A 13,500-nucleotide genomic window follows, 5' to 3' on the forward strand; every position below is an offset into this window, starting at 1 on the left:
CCTGTTTTTTCACCCTCTTGAATTTCCTTAAGACAGAAAAAAAGTTAGTTTTTTTAAAAAAAATATTTTTTATTTTTATTGTAAGAACAGAAATGTCAGTCGAAGCAAAAACGTTCACGAACAAATCTAATGGCGAAACATTCACAAAAGGCACTTACAACGGTATTGAAGTCTTACGTAGAGACAAGGATGGTTATATAAATGCAACAAAGATGTGTCAGCAGTTTAGGAAAGACTTTAGAAGGTTGTTGGAAAATAAGTCCTGGGAAGAGTATTTTAAGGCATTTTGTGAAGAATATACCAACCCGCGGAAAACAGCGGGTTGCTTTTTATACAAAATTCATGCAGGAATTCCTGATGAAATCAAACAGGTTAGAGGAATGTATGTAGACCCAAGACTCGTAAACTATATAGCAATGTGGGCTTCTCCAAAATATTGTATAGCAGTTGGAAAAATTCTGGACTCCATAGACAAGAAAGTTCATGAGAAATTAGATGAAGAAGAACTTGAAGATACAGTAGAGAATGCAAAACCTTTGTTCGAACAAGAAGTTAGAAAAAATGTGCTTAAACAAATAGAACATGAACGTGAGATATGTTCTGGTTATAGAGATTCTCCATACGAACTAGACCAATGGGAACAAGAAGATTTAAAGAGAGAATTTAGAGAATATGAACTCGCTAAGATAGCATTAGAAGCTGCAGAAAAGAAGTTAAAAGTTTGGGGTCGTTTTGTACAAAAATATTGTGAGTAAATGAACCATTTTTTCAGCAAAAATATATTTTAGGTGAAGAGGTGAGATCTCACCTGTTTTCTCACCTCTTTTCTCACCCGTTGAATTTTCATGAAATTTGGTCATTTTTCAGCAAAAATATATTTTAGGTGAAGAGGTGAGATCTCACCCGTTTTCTCACCTGTTTTTTCACCTCTTTTTCACCCGTTGAATTTTCATGAATTTTATACAGAATTCGGCAAAAATATATTTTAGGTGAAGAGGTGAGATCTCACCTGTTTTCTCACCTCTTTTCTCACCCGTTGAATTTTCATGAATTTTCCCGAAATAAAAAATAAAGTTAGTTTTTTTTAAAAAATATTTTTTATTTTTATTGTAAGAACATGTTAGCAACAACAGCACCAAACTCGCTAGTCATGAACCCAACTTCAATGTTAGTAGAAATGAAAAGCTTCATTCCTTCTTCATATACTTTCGAAACAGAAATCCAGAAGATAAAGCAAGAACTTCTCCAAGGAGATTTAGACTGTAGTGCGAAAGATGAAGAAAATGAACAGTATCTTTATGAAATGCAGGACATTATTGACCATTTGCCTAAACTACCTGAAATTCAGCAACAAAAACTAACCATTCCCGAATTTGACGAAATTGAAGTGAAACCAACTGACTCAGTAGAAATAAAGAAGTTCATACGAAAGGTAAATTATGAATTCCTTGGTTTTCATTGCAACCATAAGGTTATGGACAAAGATTGCGACATGGTTTATAAAAATATTTCTGACCTTTACAAATCTGAAGAATTTAAGACATACGACAACTTTGTTTCATTAGCTGCAAAATGTGTATGGCAGATAAGAGATAAAGACAGAAGAGGTAAGGTATGGAATGAACAGATAAGACCCGCTATGTTTGAGATGAAGAAAACCATTGACGCCTTAGTTGTTTTAGCAGGTAAGGTTTCAGAATATAACGCAAAAATGAACCCGCAATGTTCTAAATGTAAAGCAGCAATTAGGAAATATAACTACTCCGTCAAAGAGATAGAAAGAATGAGAAACGACTATGCAGATTTAAAGAAAGAAGCAGAAAAGCCAGCAGAAAATAAAATGGACATGTTAGAATTTCTGAACAAAAACTATCCAACTGCAGAAGATTTCCTTCTATCTGACGTCAAGAAGAAGTATAAAGAAACCTTCGGCATTGTTAAAACTTTTGACATACTAAAAGAAGAAATAGAAGCAACGAAACTGTTTAAGATTTCAAATATACATCGTACAATTCATGTAAAACGCTTATAAAATAACTGAGGTGAAAAAAGAGGTGAGAAAACGGGTGACATCTCACCTCTTCACCTAAACATTATTTTTGTCTGATTTACGCTCATTACGAAGAAGTCTTGACAAAACATGTACGATGAAATCATGAAAATTCATGTACGATGAAGTCTTGACAAAACATGTACGATGAAATCATGAAAATTCATGAGGTGAGAAAACGGGTGAGAAAACGGGTGAGATCTCACCTCTTCACCTAAAATATATTTTTATTGAATTCAGCAACAAAATTCTGAGTAAAATGACATATGGTTGCTTCCCTCGGAAAACCGAGAGAAGGGATTCCGTATGAAAATCATGAATTTCCTTAAGATAGAAAAAATAAAGTTAGTTTTATTTTTATTTATTTTTTTATTTTGTATGTAAAGACAGATATGTCAAACATTGAGTTTGAAACAGTTAGAAAGATAGACAATGACACCAAAGTGGTTAGAATAGGTGATTTAAACGTAAGATACTCAAAGAAATACAACAAATATTCTTTGTCAGACATTATAACACCATCTGGAAAGAAAACAAAGGACTGGGTTAGAATTGCTTCTACTCAGAAAATTTTGACAAGAAATCCTGAGCTTATGATATCGGTAAGATTCTATGGAACTACAGCATATCTCATCGACAAAAGTCTTATACCAATAGTTTTGTTATGGTTAGACCCAGTTGTTGGATATAACTTCATAACATATGGTTCATTCGATACGGAACGTTGCAGTGAAGGCTTACTTTACATCGTTCAGAAACCGAAGGACTTCAATACAAAGAGATATAAGATAGGAAGAACATATAATATAACTCAAAGATATGACAGTACAGTCAATAGAGTCAAGGTTGTGTTTGTTAATGATATGAGAGCTGCAGAAACAGAACTACTTGAAAAGTTTGAGAAAATGTATGGTGCTCCCATAAAAGGTAAAGAAACGTTTGAAGTAGATGAGATAGATAAAGCTATAAAATTATTTGACGAAGTTGCTGAAAAATACATGTAAAGCGTTTATTTTTGGTCTTTTGTGAAAGTCAGAAAATAACGCTAATTTTTTTCTAACAAATTTTTTTATTTTGTATGTAAAGACAGATATGTCAACAACAGAGAACACAACAACAGTTATAGTCCATGAAGCTATAAATGAAGAATACGAGTGGGTTCGGTTTAACAAACAGTTACGTCTCATTCGTTCGGTCAAAGACGATATGTACCAAATGCAAAGTATTTTGACAGCATGTTATGCTCCAGATACTAAGCTTCCTAAAGACTGGTTTAGGAACCAAAGCACACAAGAACTTTTGAGCGAAGCACAGCGAGACATACTTTTTTCTGAAAACAGTGAAGAACAGCGAGTAGGGAAAAAACCCCAGTCGCCAAAACTCTATGAAAATCGTGAAAAATTGCCAAACGGTTTGAGAGGATATTATGTACATAGACTTCTTGTAAATGCTGTTGCAATGTGGGCTTCGCCTCGTTATGCTTGGTATATTTACAGACTTCTTGACGAAATTCATAGACAAGAACGTGAAGAGCTAGAGAACAAGCTTGAAGCAAAAGACAAAAGCATTCAGAAAAGAATACCACGTTCGGTACCAAAAGGAAAGGAAAAGAACTATAAGTATATGATTTATACTGAAGAGATGGAAAATGAAGAAGACAGAGATATGGTTATGTTGCATTTAGTCAGAAGAAACAACAAAAGCTTTTACGACCTTGCTAAGATTTACAAATCTGACAGAAATTGGTTCTATCGCGAAAACTTACCGATTTCAATGACACCGAATGAACAAGTTAAACAAATAGTTCAAGATAATTTACCTCAAACACACTATGATATTAAAGGTTGTACAATACTTACATTCAAAGAAGATTTGCCATTGTTAAAGGAAAAAATAACAGAGTATTTTGACAACTTCAAAGAGGAAGAGTAAATTTCAATCTTTATTTTCAAGCTTGACCTTTTACAATTTGAACTTTGTTTGCGTAGATATGAATTCTGAAAGAAGTATGAGGGTCTTGTATGACTTTGTACTTCTCCCATAGTTCATGTCTGTCAAACTTACCTGCCATGGACTCTTTCATAAGTTCCATGAAATCGTCTTGTGCCAATCCTGGGAAAAGTATAATGTCAGTAAGTATTCTCTTTACATCCTTACTTAAACTCTTTGCTGTCTGTACACAAATGACAACAGAGATGTTAAAGTGTCTGAGCTTCTTAAGAATTCGACACATATCTTGTTCTCTATTCTTTAACAAAGGATGAGAAGCAAAGTCATCTAAGATAAGAAGACACCTATGGGGGTATGTCTTCCAATCGTAAGATTGCAATTTCTTCGAAATGTATTCTATCTCTTTCTGTTTGTTTCTGAAGTGTTCTTCTCTAATATTCTCTGCATTTCCTCATTTGGGTCTTTGAACTTAGAATTTATATACTCATTTATAGCATTATATTTCAAAACTCTTCTTTGGTACTTCTTTATCCAATCTAACAACTCAGTATCCTTTATACATACTAACTTAGACTTCTTTATAATATCTTTGAACGAATTGACGGTTTGGTCAAATTGACCAGAAGTCGAACAAATAACAACTAACTCATAGAATGGGTTCTTCTCATCTAGTTCTTGTTGCTGTGCAGCCATTTTAAGATAAGTGAAAGTCTTACCAGACCCAGGTGGTGCAATTAGACCTGTTATACCATTCTGAGCAAATAAGAACTTGTCATGTATAGGCTTTATCTGAGCATTTTCTAACTTCCTCTTGTTCTTGTTTAAAACATTCTCAAATTTTTTGTCAATGTCAGCAAACTTTTTTTCTAACATATTTTTAGAAAAATTAAAATTTTTATCTTTTAGAAAATGTCTAGCGATTTCGCTATCTATATTCGAGACAAACTTTTTGACAGCAAAACATCTGTCGACCATAAAATCTTACATAGTGTAAACAAGAAAGGTGAATTTGTTCTAAAGTTCTGTTTCTGGGAATATGACAAGAACCATAAAACATTAGGCAGAGCAGTCTTTAAGTTTGTCAATGACAGACTTGTTGACAGAGATGACGCCTCTTGGAGAGATGAAGTCCAACAAAAATTCTTAGAATGCAAAGAAGACACATGCGCTGTTCTTGAAGATGAAATAGAAAACAGAATAGAAGAGCTATTAAAGGACAAAGAACTTTTACAGAAATATGGTTCGGAGAAATTTGACATAACTCCACCAGAAAAGAAGAAGAAAGGAAAGAAAGAGAAAAAAGTAGAAGAGAAGAAAGAACCTGAACCAGTTCCAGAGAAAAAGAAATTTGACATGTAAAAATAAAATTTTATTTTTAGAACATTTCTGGGTCAATGTCAATGTTCTCTTCCTCTTTAGGAGCAAACACTGGCTTAGACTCTAAAATCTTTTTACCCAATTTACCTTGAACTTCTACAACTTTAGACTCATAATATTCATAGTCGTCTGTCTTCTTTGGTTCATAAGGTATAACAAGTTTGTATGCTTTGCCTTCTTTAAGGTTTGAGAACTTTCTGTCAAAATTTTCTTTGACTGTTAACAAACCTTCTATCTCTAAGTCTTCAAATGTTGCACCACTTTTTCTGACGACTGCAAACTTAACTGGTTCGATGTTCCAAACTTTGCTGAATGAAGACTTTTCAAAATTGTAGAAGTAAACATTCAAATATGTGAATGGAGCTAACTTATCTTTGACTTCTGTCATGTACTTATTTACTGAGATGAATTTCGTCATCTTTTCTATCGGATAAAAAAATATTTTTTTAAAATTTACTCAGAAAAATTTTTCTTTGTATATACATCATTCTGAACATCTAAAAGACTTTTGACATTTGCCAAGAATGTTCGTTTAGAAGCTGCCATATAACCATATTCTTGACAATATTGTTTATACGAATCGTACAATGACCTTTCATCTAATGACACAAAGTCAGTTTCATCTATGAACAGTTCATATACACTCTTGTTTGCTTCTAACAATGTTTGTCTCTCTTCGGTATGTGGAATTTGTCTTGGATTGAACTTAGAAATATCTAATGTCATGAAATATGAGAACAAGTGGTTGTAAAAGTCAGATGTCAAACATTCTGCTAAGTCGTCAAAATATTCAGTATCTTGCATATGAGAATCTGATGTTCTGACAACTACATATCTTCTGTCAGAACTTTCTAACTTCATCGGAACAACATTGTTTGAAACCATAATGAAGTTTGCAACATTTTCACAAACTCTTTGGTCTTTATACTTTCTTTCAACAACTCCAACTTTGTCTGTTATAAGACTCTTCAAAGCATCTGAGTTCAAAACTTTTGTTGTATCTATACTTTGAAGTTCATTGCAAACTATAAGTTTCATATTCTCTATTGAGGAGTTAAATTTACCGCAGATGTTTTCTAAGTTTGTCATATTAGGGTTCGAATAACCTTCTAACAGTTTGCATAAGATATCTGTAAAGAATGTATTCTTACCTGTTCCTTGTTTTCCAATTATAATGAGAGCAGTTTCATTCTTAGCACTTGGATGTTGTAAGATGTTTGCAAACCAACATAAGATATACTCATAAACCTTTTCGTTTCCATTGCATATAATTTCTTTGACATGGTCTAACCAAGCTTCTATAATATTTTCTTTCCATTCTACTTGTTCATATTTATATCCAGTGAAGATAGAATAGAAGTTTGGAGAAGGTGTATAAAACTTTATACCACGAACTGAAAAATCTTCAAGTTTTGACAATAAGATATCCCAAGCATCTAACATCTTCATGCCAACTTGTACGACTTTTATTTTCTTAAGTTTCTGTCTACATTCTTGTTCAGACACAATTGTCGCTTTAGGTTTGTTAAAGACAACATCCCATTCTTTCATGACATAACATTCTGGGGCAGAGTCAACATAAATGACTAAACGTTTCAAATTCTCGACTGCTTTGTTATAGTCTCTAAATGGACACATATTTCTGAATGCTTGGAAGTCATAAAAATCTGAAACATCTATTCTGTACATTTTTATAAAAATAAAAAAAAATATTTTTTTATTCTTGACTTTGTTGTTCCATTTGTTGCATTTGTTGTTCTTGAGCTATTTGTTGTTGAAGTTGTTCTTGTAATACAATACTTTCACCAGTTGCATCTTCCAATTCGAAACTTTCTGCCGTCATTGACAAATACATAGGACATAAAAGTTTTACAGGAACAAAGTTTGCGTCAACTAATGTCAACGTTATACTTGCCAAAGTGTTTGAGTTCACTAAGGTTGAAAATTCTGCATTCGAATGAACAATAGGCAAACCAGCAGAGAAAGTATTGTTTATACGCATAAGTATCTTTTGGTCATAATAGTTTCTGTCGACATTCGAATAACACTTTGAACCTAAGTTTGAAACAATATATAAGATTGGTGTGCTTAATGTCAATGGAATAGACATTCCTTGTATGACACCTTTTCCTGTTATAGGAAACTGTTGGTAGTAAAAACCAGATATAAGTTTTGTATTATAGCTCATATCATTAATAGTAAACTCAGTCGGACATCCAAACATAATGAAACCTGCTCTAGTTGCAGCACATGTTACATCCGTCCTTAAAGTATTAAATAAGTCAACAAAACCTGTTGGTGGTATATCTGAGTAAGTATCTTCAAAGGAGTATTTTTTACCATTCACAACAATAAAATCTTCTGGTGTCAAAAGAGCAAAACAGGCTTTAGTCGTCATTGTATTTAAGGTTAGTTTACAATATCGTCCTTGAGGACTTTGTAAGTTAGTTGTTATAGAATTATATGACTCAGGGTTTTTAGTCGTAATAGTATAAACCACTATGTCTTCTGCCATTTTTATATATTTAAAAGTTTTTCTGAAAGTGGAGAAGAACTTCATCTAAACTTTCACATGGCGTTTCTTGAAGTTCTCTGTCTAAGAAGTTCAAATATTTTGTAAAGACATAGAACTTTCCTTTGTCTACACGAACAAACAAAACAGGGTCTTTCATATCGTTCAAAAGTGTGTAAAGTCCTTTACATGAAATAAAGTCTATATTATTTTTCTTCAAACATCTTTCAAGAAGTTTTGACATTTTTACTTAGCAAATAAATTTTAATGAAATGTTGTGGTCGTCAAATATTTTTATAACGTCTGGGAAACTATATTTTAAGTTCAACGTTTCACCTCCTTTCATAACGTATATCTTGTCAATGGCATTATATGAAACACCACAGCAACTAATGTCGGGTTCTATTTCTTTGATGTTTATATCGTCTGCCTCTGTCAAAAGTTTCAATAGTTCTTTCAAAACTTCATGAGGTGCAATGACATATGAGTTCACTTTTACAGGGTTGTGTTCGACCAAGTTTAACATTATACCTAAAGCTTGACAAATCTTCTCCTGAGTTTTAAGTTTGTCTTTAAGTTGCATGTAGTCGTTTCGAATATCTGCAACAGAACTTAAGTCTCTGCTAACTTCAGGATATGTTGGTTGTTCTTTTACAGGAACTATTGTTATACCATCTTCGTCTTCGTATGGTTTCCCCACTTCAACATTTCTGTCTTTGACATTGACAACAACACTTTGACTGTTTGTTTGAGTTGGTGAATTTAACTTCACATCTGCCACCGCCATTAAACCTTTTGAAACACTTACGCTTTTATTTTTCGGAAATGACATTTTACTTAGAATAAAAAGATGGACGTATTCGGATATCTCTTCGAATTGAAGCAAAACAAAGTTTACACACACAAACAATACAAATACATTGACAGAATAGTTCTTTATACAAACGATGGTAAATGTTATAGAATAGCAATATTTGCTGAACCTAAATATTTTCATAAAGCAAAGAAAGTTGGTATAACCGAGATGGTGAAAGTTCTTGACGTTGACAAAAATATAACTTCAAAACTGACCGATATTACTAAAGGAAAGTTTATAATACAATATTATGTCAAAACTGGCGTACTGTCAATATTTGACGGAGAGAAGTCAGTTCAAGAACAACTTACTGACCTGCTGCCAAAATCTGCTCGATGGAAGCTGTCGTTATGCCAATCTGAGGAGCCCCAGCAGGTTTCATCGAACGAATCTTCAAAAGAGCATCTTCCGTGAAAAGTGCTATTGGTTTTGTAAACTTCTTTGCTCTCAATTCATCTGGACCGTCTCTGTCACCAGTATATTGTATTTGAACTGTACCAACAGTTGAAATACCACCCATAAAGTCTTCTGAGTCAGCAAATGGAATGCCAAGCCAAAAGTTTGAACGGTCTCCATTTGTATATTGAGTTTTTTGACTTCCTGTATGAGTCCATACTTTCACATATGGCATAATAGAACTTTGCATTTCAGGGTTAATGGTTGTTGTGAAGTTGTTGTTAAAGTTCATAGCATCTAATGTCAAGTTGTATGACCTCATATCCTCAACTGTAGAATATTCTTCTCTTGGATAATATTTGCCATCTATGTTTATATGATATTTAATACCGGGGTTGTAGAAACAAGAATAGTCATTTATAGTTCGTCTGAACAGTACAAACATAGTATCTGCATGTTTCATTGCAGTTGTTAAAGCAATATCTGTTCTTGCACCTGGGTCAGCACTTTGGTTTCCAACTTCACCTGCAAAGTCTTTGACAGATATTTGGTGTATAGGGAACATAAGTGGAACTGCAATATATTTGGCAGCTAAAGCATTTGAAATATCTGGGTCCAACATATAGACTGCAAGTCTGCTTTCTATTCTCTTGCATTCAAATTTTTCGCATGTGAACTTAACTGGGTCCCAAGCAGTTCCAGCAGCATTGAAATAATAGTTTACTTCAGTGTTGAGGTTTGAGAAACCAAAGTCTAAGTCAACTTTGTCTTTGCAAAAGTCGGCGAATGACGTTTGATTTGTTCCCTTTACGTCTATAATAGTGAATGGGTCTTGTGTTGGTGCAATGACTAAGTTATTTTTGCTTGGAGTAAGTTCAATAGAAATTTTTCCTGCCCAGTTTGGTAAGTATCTTAAGAACCTAAAGATGAGGAAAGATGACAAAGGAACTCTTAGTTTCAGTTTTACTTTGGTTACTGCTGCTGCAGTTTGTCCAGAAAGGTTAACATAAACTCCTGGAACGTTAGGGTCAAGTCTTCTTATTTTCTCAATAGTTGCATACTGGTCTGTTTGTTCTCTAGCTTGTGGTTGTACTGAGTTTCTCAAAGCGAACCATTCATAGTTTGCCCATGTTACTGTTTGAACTAAGTCAGAGTTAGAATATATCTTATATCCCATAAAAACTTCTGGAGCATATTGGTATCCGACATAGAAAATTCCATTGCAACCTTTCTTGTCAGACAACTTGGCAGAAGGTTTTATTTCAATGTCTTGTTCCACGTATAAGAAAGAGTTGTCAATAGAAATAATATGAAACCTGTCGCAAGCAATATCTACTGTTGTTGAAGAACCTTCTCCAAACTCACCTACGTTTCCATAAGAAATAGCAGTTGTATATTCGTAAGTTCCAGGAACTATTTCTGACCTTCTAATGGCATTGTCGCATTCGTTATACCATTCAGAAACATTTCCGTTCATGGCATCCAAAACTGTTGGCGTAATATTCTGAGCGGCGTACATTTCATATGGGTAAAAATATAGAATAGTTGGATTTATGTGTCATAATAGAACCCACTCGTACCAAGCTTTACTTTCTTCCTGACTGAGTTTTTAACTCTTCTTTTTCCTTCATTGCCACTACTTTCACTAGATGAAGTTACTTCTTCACTACTTTCACTTTGTTCTACTCTTCTTCTTTGGTGTCGCTTTTGGTAACTTGCCCTCTGCTTCAAGTTGTTGCATCTTTGTCTCATGTTCACCTAGTATTTTGTAAATTTCCCATGTCCTTTTTGCCTTTGGGCTCTGGTCGCCCATCTCAGGTAACCTATATCCTAGAAAGATTTTGTCATAGTTTGTATTTGAGTCTTCCTTTATTGTTTGCATGACTCTTTCCTGAGTTTCAGGTTCAAGCTCTTCAAACAGAGCTTGTCCATATGGAATAAGCTCGTTTCCAAATATATGTTTTTGTAGCCATTCTGGTTTTCTTTCCATGTAACCAATAATATCTTTTGTGAATGGGAAAGCTTTTACCCAACGTTTCAGTCTTGCGTCATTTATTTCTGTAGTTGGTTTTATTTTGTCATGGAACATGTTTTTCAATACTAACATTTCATTTGGTACTGTCCATTTGAGTTTTCTTAAATATTCATCCCTTCTCATTTCATTGTCTGCAAAGTAAGTTTTTATGATATTTTGCAAACTTTCGTTTGCAAGGTCATGTACAATAGGTTCTCTTCCTTCTCTCTCCCTAACTTTCTTTCTAAACTCTTCACCAAATATACCATCTCTATGGTTCTGTGTAGTTCTTTGAGATAAATGTTCTAGAACGTCAGGTGTTATATTTCCCTCAGCCATGTTCATTTCATACTGGTCCAAAATATCTGCATTTTTCATATCTTTCAATGGCATTAAAGCCGCGCTGAAAATACCTGCTATATCTGGTTCACCATTCACTTCCATTGCGTCTACAACTTCTTGGAATTGAGGTTGTAAGTTTATGAACCACCTATCCGAATTAGCTTTATGACCCCATCTCATTGTAGTTCCATAGTCTGCAGAAACAAAAGTAGGTTTGTTTCCATCTTGGTTAGGTTCTGAATGAACTTTAAACAATGTTTCATTTCTATATGTTTTGTTGAAATTTAACCTTTTATTTTCACCGAGTTCAGCCAAAGATTGAACGTTATATGCTCGTAAGTAAAAAGGGTTGTTGTATTTGCGTACATTTTCTTTCAGTACTTCCATTCTATGCTGAATATTTTCATCTGGTGTTGGAGTCTTTTGTATGTCGGTGAAAATTTTTCGATATTCTTCTACTATGTCAGCCGAATTTTTCTTAGACTCTTGGAAAGATTCCATATTCTCATTATACTCTTGTTGAGGGTCAAGATTTTTCGGCTGTTCCAAATCTTCATCTAGTTCTGTGACGTTGGTTTCCAAAGGAGGGACTTGTTCGTTTCCTTCAGGCTCTTCTAGCTGTTGTTGCTGAACTATTTCTTCCATGTCTGGTTGTATCTGAACTTCTTCCTGTTGAGTTTCTTGTACCTCATCTGCTGGCATTTCATATATTCCGAGACCGTTTTTAAAAAGTTCCCTATCTAAGTCATTCGGACTCATAAACCTTTCTTCTTTCGTTCCGTCTCTATTTTTTACGCGTTTCATGAAGAGAGTTGAATTATCATTTAGCTCTGACATCAAATATCTCGGAGTAAATTCATTCATGTCATTTGGATGATATGCTATTAAATCATATTCCTTAGCGAGCTTGTATTTTCCAGGTTTGAAATTATATCCCATTTGGTGCTGAACCATAAAGCTAAATAGGTTCGGGTCATTATTTCCTTCCTTGAACTTTCTAATAGCTTCTTTATATCTGTCACTAAAGTCAAGAGTATCTGGGTAACCATAATCTTCCTTAAGCATTTTTAAGAATTCTTGGTTTCCTTGTTCTCTACTTCTTTTATGTCCTTGCTCTGTTTGTGGTTGTTGTTGTGTTGGTTGCTGTGCTGGATTTTGAACTGTTGGTTGCTGTGCTGGATTTTGAACTGTTGGTTGTTGTGTTGGTTGTTGTTGTGGTGCTGGATTTTGAACTGTTGGTTGTTGTGTTGGTTGTTGTTGTGGTGCTGGATTTTGAACTGTTGGTTGTTGTGTTGGTTGTTGTTGTGGTGCATGCCTGTGTCTGTGTCCATGTGACGATGTAAATGTTTTAGGTAGTCCTGGTGCAGGTGCTTCTCTTGGAGGGTTTGGTGGTATATAAGTTCCACCAGCTGGCACATATGTTCCATCTGCAGCATAATGTCCTACCTGACTTTTCGTTTTTAAGAAAGCATTTACTAGGTCTGTTTTGGTCTGTTGTAACTCTTTTTCTTGACTTTCCACAACAGTTGCTCTAACGGCGTCATAGGCACTTTGAACTGCCTGTCTCGTTGCTGCATCTGTTATTTTCGTCATATTTTGTGCTACTTCTTTTAACTCTTTGTCGAAACCTTCAGACTTCAGTTTCTTTCCAGATGAGAAGTCGTTCACTAGTTTCACCTTACTATGAAGAGCTTCGAATGCGTTCTTAAAGTCAGCATTCATTAAAGCTTCATTTGAACTGTCTTCATCCGCTTGTATTTTTGTCCTTATTGACCCTATAAGTTGGGCTGCTTTAGCGTTGGCTTGGGCATCTAACCAGTCATTATTAGCTTTTATAATATCTGCGCTTTTCATTGCCTTTTGCATGGCTGCGTCGTTATTTTTACTTTCTTGTGCTAAGTTTTCATACTGTACGGTTTGGTTTTGCAACTGTAAAAGTTTTTCTGCCTTTACATTTGCTTCAACTTCTTTTTTATACTCATCGCTATCCATATATGTCTTCA

At 34.3% G+C, this 13,500-nt stretch overlaps 9 protein-coding genes and 2 pseudogenes across 11 annotated transcripts, besides 1 other annotated feature; 5 read left to right on the forward strand and 6 right to left on the reverse strand.

The window, feature by feature from the left end:
* Positions 1-11,734: part of a mobile genetic element that runs on past the window's edge.
* TVAGG3_0582500 (uncharacterized protein) lies at positions 93-755 on the forward strand (the record flags this gene model as incomplete). Its single annotated transcript, XM_051239206.1, has 1 exon — positions 93-755. The coding sequence occupies one exon, from the start codon at positions 93-95 to the stop codon at positions 753-755; it is 663 nt and encodes a 220-aa protein (XP_051097030.1).
* TVAGG3_0582510 lies at positions 1,188-2,032 on the forward strand (annotated as a pseudogene). The gene has a single exon. A coding segment is annotated over exon 1 (845 nt).
* TVAGG3_0582520 (organellar and viral DNA polymerase type B) lies at positions 2,443-3,054 on the forward strand (the record flags this gene model as incomplete). The annotated part of the gene is made up of 1 exon (XM_051239207.1): positions 2,443-3,054. The coding sequence occupies one exon, from the start codon at positions 2,443-2,445 to the stop codon at positions 3,052-3,054; it is 612 nt and encodes a 203-aa protein (XP_051097031.1).
* On the forward strand, positions 3,143-3,982 carry TVAGG3_0582530 (KilA, N-terminal/APSES-type HTH, DNA-binding family; the record flags this gene model as incomplete). The annotated part of the gene is made up of 1 exon (XM_051239208.1): positions 3,143-3,982. One exon carries the CDS (start codon positions 3,143-3,145, stop codon positions 3,980-3,982), a length of 840 nt encoding a protein of 279 aa, XP_051097032.1.
* TVAGG3_0582540 lies at positions 3,999-4,873 on the reverse strand (annotated as a pseudogene). Its single transcript has one exon. A coding segment is annotated over exon 1 (875 nt).
* TVAGG3_0582550 (uncharacterized protein) lies at positions 5,198-5,359 on the forward strand (the record flags this gene model as incomplete). The annotated part of the gene is made up of 1 exon (XM_051239209.1): positions 5,198-5,359. A coding segment is annotated over one exon (162 nt), but the record flags the coding sequence as incomplete, so codon positions are not given.
* TVAGG3_0582560 (protein of unknown function, DUF4108 family) lies at positions 5,376-5,795 on the reverse strand (the record flags this gene model as incomplete). Its single annotated transcript, XM_051239210.1, has 1 exon — positions 5,376-5,795. One exon carries the CDS (start codon positions 5,793-5,795, stop codon positions 5,376-5,378), a length of 420 nt encoding a protein of 139 aa, XP_051097034.1.
* On the reverse strand, positions 5,831-6,826 carry TVAGG3_0582570 (uncharacterized protein; the record flags this gene model as incomplete). The annotated part of the gene is made up of 1 exon (XM_051239211.1): positions 5,831-6,826. One exon carries the CDS (start codon positions 6,824-6,826, stop codon positions 5,831-5,833), a length of 996 nt encoding a protein of 331 aa, XP_051097035.1.
* On the reverse strand, positions 7,095-7,487 carry TVAGG3_0582580 (uncharacterized protein; the record flags this gene model as incomplete). The annotated part of the gene is made up of 1 exon (XM_051239212.1): positions 7,095-7,487. The coding sequence occupies one exon, from the start codon at positions 7,485-7,487 to the stop codon at positions 7,095-7,097; it is 393 nt and encodes a 130-aa protein (XP_051097036.1).
* TVAGG3_0582590 (protein of unknown function, DUF4106 family) lies at positions 8,140-8,676 on the reverse strand (the record flags this gene model as incomplete). The annotated part of the gene is made up of 1 exon (XM_051239213.1): positions 8,140-8,676. The coding sequence occupies one exon, from the start codon at positions 8,674-8,676 to the stop codon at positions 8,140-8,142; it is 537 nt and encodes a 178-aa protein (XP_051097037.1).
* An 830-nt stretch (positions 11,735-12,564) lies between the features above and the next one.
* On the reverse strand, positions 12,565-12,828 carry TVAGG3_0582600 (uncharacterized protein; the record flags this gene model as incomplete). Its single annotated transcript, XM_051239214.1, has 1 exon — positions 12,565-12,828. One exon carries the CDS (start codon positions 12,826-12,828, stop codon positions 12,565-12,567), a length of 264 nt encoding a protein of 87 aa, XP_051097038.1.
* Positions 12,829-13,500: the final 672 nt, after the last annotated feature.

Source organism: Trichomonas vaginalis, chromosome II, assembly GCF_026262505.1.
Source record: "Trichomonas vaginalis G3 chromosome II, whole genome shotgun sequence".
In the NCBI taxonomy this organism is placed as follows: Eukaryota; Parabasalia; order Trichomonadida; family Trichomonadidae; genus Trichomonas; species Trichomonas vaginalis.